At 39.1% G+C, this 8,193-nt stretch overlaps 1 protein-coding gene across 1 annotated transcript in view; it reads left to right on the top strand.

Annotated features, from left to right (window-relative positions):
• Nucleotides 1–932: 932 nt before the first annotated feature.
• The window catches only part of TMF1 (TATA element modulatory factor 1), a 31,309-nt gene continuing 24,048 nt past the window's right edge, over nt 933–8,193 (top strand). The window contains exons 1-3 of the mRNA XM_006736315.3: nt 933–1,379; nt 4,648–5,840; nt 7,602–7,705. Of these exons, the coding sequence (XP_006736378.2) occupies nt 1,238–1,379; nt 4,648–5,840; nt 7,602–7,705 (1,439 nt within the window). The 5' untranslated portion in view covers nt 933–1,237. The remainder of the gene's footprint in view (nt 1,380–4,647; nt 5,841–7,601; nt 7,706–8,193) is intronic.

Here is an 8,193-nt window from a genome sequence, read left to right as displayed (position 1 = left end):
TTTTGTTTTAAAGAAAAATAATTATTTTATGGCATAGTTGCTTACACTTAGGTGAAGTACTCAAATATAGGGGACAGGCAGGGAATGCAAATACATCAGGGAAGTATAGTAAGAGGTTTAATAAGATTAGTGGGGTTTGTGGCAAATTGGAGTGAAAATCATTTGTCCAAAGGGGCAACGACCTCAGCTAACTGTTCCATGTTGGTATCCATATATTTCAAAATCATCTGGAAATCTGCATTTTTGTATGGAATCCGATTTTAAATGTTGACAGAATTTTGCGTTTAAGTTATGGAGTCCAAATCCCATAGCTACTGACCAGATTAGGAAGGCCAACAATTTTTTTCAAATAGCGAAATGTTTGAAGAGTGAATGCAGAAAAAGTTGTATTTTAAATAATGTGCACAACACACATTAATAGATTAATAGTTTTAGTGTTTCTCAGGTTTGTTTTGACTGGGGTCAAGAGTGGCCCTGCATTGTGAAGAGGTTGTGCCTTCCGTACCCACGTTCGAACCTTTAACAGCTTGCAGAAGACGCCTTTTTACCTACGTCATCAGGTGGACTGGATCAGGCCTTTTACACAATGTCCAGTATCCTTAGGCAAACCCAAACCCAGGGTTCCACCGTAAGGCCACGTTAACACAGGACTGATCAAATATTTGAGACAAATTGCTACTAGGCGAGAGCCAAACTTCCTCTGCAATTCTTGCTGGCTAGGCGCTAGCTTTTAGTACGTGAGCTATCTTCTAGGAAGGAACTCACGTGAGAACTAGCTTTCCTACCCAGACGACTCTACCTCTGCTAGTAGCCACAGAGCTTCTCTGGCGGCCAGGAATTTGCGCGCTATGCCTGGAATCAGCATCCACAGCAATAGTTCCGCGTTCTTCGTAACTAATGACACTCTTCGGGTCCCGGATGTGACGTCAACGTTCCTCCGGTTCTTCCGTCTATTGACGGAACTCTGGGCTCCCGGATTTGGTGGTTGTGTACGTGGAAGAAGCCAGCTCATGCGCAGTCCGCGCCTTTGGTCTCAGCTGTGCGGTCAGGGCTGAGGGTAACGTCCCGGGCTCGGGGGAGACTGTCGGGGTCATGGCCAGCCGCTGACAGGGCCCGCCGAGTGAGGAAGGGGGCGAGGCCGTTCCGGTGCACCCTTCCCCGGGCCTGAGGCCGGTCGGCCTGGCCCTCGGTCTTCCCACTTGGTGCTGTCGCCGCGGCCGCCGGCTCAGGAGGGGAGATGAGTTGGTTCAACGCCTCCCAGCTCTCCAGCTTCGCGAAGCAGGCCCTGTCCCAGGCCCAGAAGTCCATCGACAGGGTCCTGGATATCCAGGAAGAAGAGCCGAGCGCCTGGGCCGAGACCATTCCGTACGGAGAGCCGGGTAAGGGAGAGAGGAGCGGGGGTCCCGGGGGTCCCTGTGCTCGCGGAGGCAAACAGGTGAAGAGGTGTAGACAGGGATCCTTACCCGCTGACAGAGTTCTGAGCAAGTTGTGTCTCCCCAGCCCGTCCACGTTTCTCTAAGTGGGTTTTCGCGGTTTTCCTAAGGGAAATCCCAGCCCCGGGGTCCTCTGGGCCCGTAGCCCCGGGTGCGGGTCTTGCCGGCCTCGGAAAACCCGGTCGCGATTTGTCGGGTTTTTGCCCCGCCCTCCCTAGTCCTAGCTCGGAGCGCGAGCATGCAGAAACTGGAATTGCTGCGGGCTCCGGACACTTTTTGGGAGACAGCGTCTGAAGTCCATTGACGGGAACGGGAGGAACAGTCCCTAACACTTAATGAGCACTCCGTGCTTGGGAGCGCGGAACGTGCTTTTTTGTGGCTTTCTCATCTTCCAGACAGCTCCTCCAGTTAGGTTCGTTATAGTCCGTGTGGCTGAGAAAGGCTGTAACTAACTTCCTCTAGGCTACACAGCAGGTGAGGGGCAGAATATGGTGGAGGTATCACCCGTGGAAGCCGGCCCAGGAGTTTTGGGTTTCATCACATTGTATTTCCAAAGAGCTGCGTCTCCCTTTGTCAGATTTCTTAAGCTGAATCTTTCAGGGATCTTCAGTTGCTTTGGCTTTAAGTCTAAGGAACAGTTCAGCATTTTTGGTGTGAGGGGTAAAAATTTGCACTGGGCTGGGGGTGGGGCCTCTGAACCTCTGTGAAAAAAGAGTAAGTGTTGACTAATTTTTTCCGATTTGTTTTTAATTTTAAATCTTTGAAAAGTCAGGACCTAAGTTGGAGGTACCTCATTTTCAGATATTTTTGGCCTATGTCTGTATGTCATGATCTTACTACCTTATACAAGATGCTATATGACCTTGTTGGAGTAGCTCAACTTCTTTTTTCACAGATACCCCACATTTTGAATCACTAAACTTTAGAAGAGACAGAATATAAACTTAAGATAAAAGGATACTCATTTTATGAAATCTGGGGCTTGAATCTTCTATGATGTAGGAAAGATGTTAGGGTTCAAAGCCCACGGCCAAGAAAGAATTCTTGGTGGTTTTATTCAAGCATGGGGACAGGACCCCTGGAGCTGCACTGGGGTCATGAGGAGTGCCCATTTTATACGTTTTTTATACTTTCAAGTGGGGCTAGCTATTGTTAGGAAAAAGTCATTTATTACTGTTGAGTAAAAACTCAGTCATGAAACTCTTCGATGTATATCGGTGGATCATATCCTTGGAAGGGTGATTGCCAATATGTATCTTGGGGATAGAGATAAGGGAGGTTTCCAAAGGAATTTTTATATGTTAAAGTAGACTTCAGGATCCTGCGGGGTCGGGCTAAGATTTCCTTTTGTCCTTAGCAAAGTATTAACATTGAGGCAACTGAGTTCCTAAAGGAATGTCACTCTGCCTGTTTCAAGGACTTGTCAATGGGCTGCAAGTAGTAAGGAAATTTAATAATTTTTCTTTTGCCTTTGTTTCCCATATCAGTCTATATGATTCATTTTTCAAAATAGGTTATCCAGAATAGATTCAGATTTAGTGAAATGCTGTGAATATTTATTGATCACCTATGCTTTACATTGCCTTACTCAAAGATGACCACTGGATATCAGATGACCCCCCCCGGAATTTATATAAAACATTCTTCAAGAGGCAAATTTAACTTCTGTCATTCTTTAAGATGACCTACTAACTTAAACTAATTAGCACACTTAAGCTTGCTTGCTCATTTGCATCTTTACTTCTGGTTTTCTCCTTTTTTTCATTGTTTTCATATACTGAACCAATGGGTATAAAACTGTGTCCCCAAATTGAAGTTTCCTACAAACTTCTGAAGTCATATTATAGGATAGACTTTAATTTAGGACATAATAGTGTTTAGGAGCTTTTCGGTGTTTGTTCTCTCCCCACCAACCTCTAATTGTGCAGAATTTGTGATAATTCTGCTCAGCTACTTTTGAATTTAGAAAAAGAAGTTTTTTTTAGAAGAAATGCTTTAAATATTTTAGTAAATATGTCATTTTTTGTTTATCATTGGGATTTTTAGTAGCATGTATTTCTGTGACTGAATTATCTTTTTTTACCCAGAAGATAGTTATTTTCTTCTTAGTGTTTTTAAAAAGGCCTAGTGTGAACTACCATCTATTTATAAAAATATATATATATATACTTCTTAAAAAAATGCACATCTTTGAAAGTCATATGTTTTTTTTTTAGGTTTTATTTTATTATTTATTATTTTTTTAAAATAGGCTCCACGCTGGGCATGGAGCCCAATGTGGGGCTGGAACTCAGGCCCGTGAGATCAAGAGTTGGAAGCTTAACCGACTGAGCCACCAAGGCACCCCTTTTAGATTTTATTTATAAGTAATCTTTACACCCAGTGTGGGGCTCGAATCCCCAACCCTGAGACTGAGGTACATGCTCCACTGACTGAGCCAGCCCGCTGCCCCTGAAATTCATAAGACCTTCTAAATTCCTCCTAAATTTGGAATTTAGGAATGGAACAAAACTTTCTCATAGAGTGGGTTTGGAGAGTGACACTTGGAGAATGAACTTGTCACTAAGTAGATAAAAAATGAATTTGTTTTCTGGAAGGTACTGTTCCCATCAGTTTACTTTGATCTTTGGAAAAGAACATTTGTCATCAGTATGTTGGGTTTAGTTTTTGAGTGTTACCCTCTGTCCAACTCATAACCATGTTTTATTACTGATATTAGAAGAATAAAATTAATATGAAACTAACTGAATTGAAGGTAGGGTCAATTTGCTATGATTACTCATGCATGACCTGTAAGTGAGGATACTGCCTGTTGTTGTGAGATGCATCACGTGTGTCTTAGACTTAGCATGAGTTATATAACATATACTGGTACTCTCTTAATTTGTTGTTTAATGGAATAACATACTTGCTTCTGGTAGGCCAGGCCATTTTGGTCTCTGGTCTTTACTCCTGGTTCCTTTAGGGCAGATCCATACCAGTTTTCCTCTTTAAGGCCCAAAGTTCAACAATGAACTAATTAATTATACAGTAAGCAGGATCTTAACAGGTCCAAATTACAGGTTATAGTCCATAAGTTTCCTTTTTTAAAACTTTATATTGACTTATATATAATGATTGTAATATTAATGTAAAATACATATAACTTATTCTCTTCTCTTTTAATAATATATATATTGTTTATTATTATTATTATTTTTTTTTTTGGTCAAAGGAATAAGTACCCCTGTCAGTGGAGGATGGGATTCTTCAACCTGGGGGTTAAAGTCAAACACTGAACCTCAGAGTCAGCCAGTAGCCTCTCCTAAAGCAATTACAAAGCCAGTTCGGAGAACTGTGGTAGATGAATCTGAAAATTTCTTCAGTGCCTTTCTCTCTCCAACGGATGTCCAGACCATTCAGAAGAGTCCAGTGGTATCAAAACCACCAGCTAAATCACAACGACCAGAAGAAGAAGTGAAAAGCGCTTTACAGGAATCCTTGCACACTGGACTGTCAAGAACACCTGAAACAACTGAGTCAAAAGTAAAAGACTCTACTCCATGTGTACCAGGGGAAACTCTCGCTGTAGATACTCTGTCACCTAAAACTGAGGGCAAGCATGAAGAAACTGTTAATAAAGAACCTGATACGAAGGTGTCAACTGTACGTTTGAAAGTGTCTGAAAGTGTAATTAATGTGAAAACAACTAGAGAAAACATATCTAATATATCTACGGCAGACACAAAGGACATGGCTTTGGAACCTAAGGAACAAAAACATGAAGACCGACAGAGTAATACACCTTCTCCTCCTGTTAGTACCTTCTCGTCCGGTACTTCTACCACCAGTGACATTGAAGTTTTAGATCATGAAAGTGTAATAAGTGAGAGCTCAGCAAGTTCGAGACAAGAGACTACAGATTCCAAATCAAGTCTTCACTTGATGCAGACATCTTTCCAGCTTCTCTCAGCATCTGCTTGTCCTGAATATAATCGTTTAGATGATTTCCAAAAACTCACCGAGAGTTGCTGCTCTTCTGATGCTTTTGAAAGAATAGACTCATTTAGTGTACAGTCATTGGATAGCCGTAGTGTAAGTGAAATCAATTCAGATGATGAACTGTCAGGCAAGGGATATGCTTTAGTACCTATTATAGTTAATCCTTCAACTCCAAAAACTAAAATAAATGAATCTGTTGAAGGAAAGTCTGAAGAAGTGAATGAAACATTAATTGTACCAACGGAGGAAACAGAACTGGAAGAAAGTGGACGAAGTGCAACACCTGTTAATTGTGAACAGCCTGATATTTTGGTTTCTGTTACACCAATAAATGAAGGACATACTACCTTAGACAAGGTGGCTGAGCAGTGCGAAGCTGCTGAAAGTAAGCCAGAAGCACATTCTGAGAAGGAAGATGTTTGCAAGGTAACTCTAGAAACCAGAAGGGGATTTGGGAATATGCTTTCCAGAGATTAAATCATTGTTTATTTTCTTTTCATTGTTTATTTTTACCATTCAGTATTGTTTAATGATTAGTACTGATTAAAAAAGACAGGCATTTTGACATTTAAGTGTGGCATTAAGGATTTTAAAATTGATTTATTGATGCTAAATTATTTGAAATTTCTCTGAGACAACTATGATAACATAAATGGATATTTCAGTATAACTAAACATAAAAAAGTTTCCATCTTGCGCCATTACTGTTGAGTCCTTTCACCTTACAATTCTTGTATGCTGTGCTCATTAATTTGTGATTTTGCAAAGGATTGTCTTAAGGTAACATATATCTTCAAATCCTTTGTAGGTAAAGGTGCTGAAATGAATTTAAATACATGGGTTTTTTTTACATCAAAAAATTTTCGCCTGTTCACATTATTTGTAGCAGATCTTAAATGAAAAATGTAGTCTTTATTTAATTATTGATGTGTTTCTGTTGTTGTTAATTACTTGTTTTCTCTTTTATGTTATTTTGATGTTTCCCTGATAGCTATCTTACATGAATAAGAATGGGAAATGTCAAAGGAACAATGGTATTGCTTAGGAATGACAAATTGCTTCTACCTAATACATATAAAAGGAAAGTGGTGTAAATTCTTTAACATTAAGTCACAGTTTTGGTTTTTCCTATGATTTTTAGATATAGAAATTGAGTTGGATTTGGCATCTTTAATAGACTCCTCTGAGATATAGGATGTCTTGAAGAAATGTCCTGTAAGTGCCATGTATTGAATTATTTAATGTAAAAAAAAGTGCCAGATTCTGTTACCTAGGTTTAATATTATTCACAAACGAAATGCCATGCGCTAGCTCTAATAGCAGTTTGAATTCGTGAAACCAACACTATTTAGTATCAGTAAGATATTTTTGAGCTACTTTCAGAAGGTAAGTGATTTCTAAATTAACCTAGACCTCAATCAGGTAAGACTGTTTTTTTTTTTTAGTGCGTAAAAGCATCATTCCTCCCCTCACAGACAAGTTTATCATTACTTCAGCAAGACCTAAGGAGTAAGATATTCTAACCATTCCTTTTTGTTTAGCTTTATACTGATATATTCTGGAGATTTTAAAGTTACATGCCTATAGATTTTCTAAAATTGCTTTTATTTTTTAAATGCAAAGTATCATACTAAAAAAGTTACACATTACATATTTGAATTAAAGAATAAAATCGAATAACAGACACTTGTATATCTGCTACCCAGCTAAGATACAGAATACTACTAGAGGCTCTAAAGCCCTTCTTTGATCTTTATTTTCTCTAGCTCCCTTCCTCTTTCGGTGGATGTGCACACCTTTCCTAGATTTTTGCTGTAACAAACTTGTAAATATTCTTGTATATGTATGCAAGAGTTTTCTCCTCTAAAGTATATCTAAAAGAATTTTCTACATTAAAGGGTGTGTAGATCTTCAACTAGATGTTGTCTAATTGTTTTCCAAAGTGGTTTACTAATTTATACTCCTACCGGCTATGTGGTTGTACTAATTTATACTCTCCTACCAGCTATGTATGAGTTCTTGTTGTTCTGAATTCACTGTGTTCTCGGTATTGTTTTAAATTCCTTTCATGAGATAATGCTGTTTTATTTATTAGAGTGATTAGTTTACCTTTACAACTCATCAACTGCATGTAGAAATGGTTTTTTAAGGTTAAATGCATGACTTTTGTGTATTCTCCTTATTCAGAGACTTGAATTTCTGAATGAGAAACTGGATAAAAGGGAGGCTCAGTTATTATCTCTTAGTAAAGAAAAAGCACTTCTAGAAGAAGCCTATGATAATCTGAAAGAGTAAGTATTTTACAAATGTGAATAATTTTGTATGTTTTGTAGAGGCCCAAATACTTGGTTATTATTTAAGAATGTTTTTTAAACTAAAATGTTTGAAATTTAACTTGTGTATAATTATTGAAAGTGGAATAGTGGGACATCCGGGTGGCTCAGTCAGTTAAGTGTCTGCCTTGGCTCAGATCATGATTCCAGGGTCCTGGGATCAAGTCCCACATCGGGCTTCTTGCTCACCCGGGAGGCTGTTTCTCCCCCTGCCTGCTGCTATTCTTGCTTGTTCTCTCTCCTTCTCTCTGACAAATAAATAAATAAAATCTTAAAAAAAGAAAGAAAGAAAATAAGAAAGAAAGAAGATGGAATGGTTTTTCAATTCTCACTGGAGAGATTTCTTTTCTCCTCAAATTATCTTTACCATATTACCTTTGGCATTGAAGAGAGGTATTTTGCAAAAGAAACACAAAAAACCATTTTCCCTTTTAGTATAAGAGATT

The sequence above is a fragment of the Leptonychotes weddellii genome, chromosome 1, assembly GCF_054177405.1.
Source record: "Leptonychotes weddellii isolate Sample4059 chromosome 1, ASM5417740v2, whole genome shotgun sequence".
NCBI lineage: Eukaryota > Metazoa > Chordata > Mammalia > Carnivora > Phocidae > Leptonychotes > Leptonychotes weddellii.
This window is presented reverse-complemented; position numbering and strand designations above follow the sequence as displayed.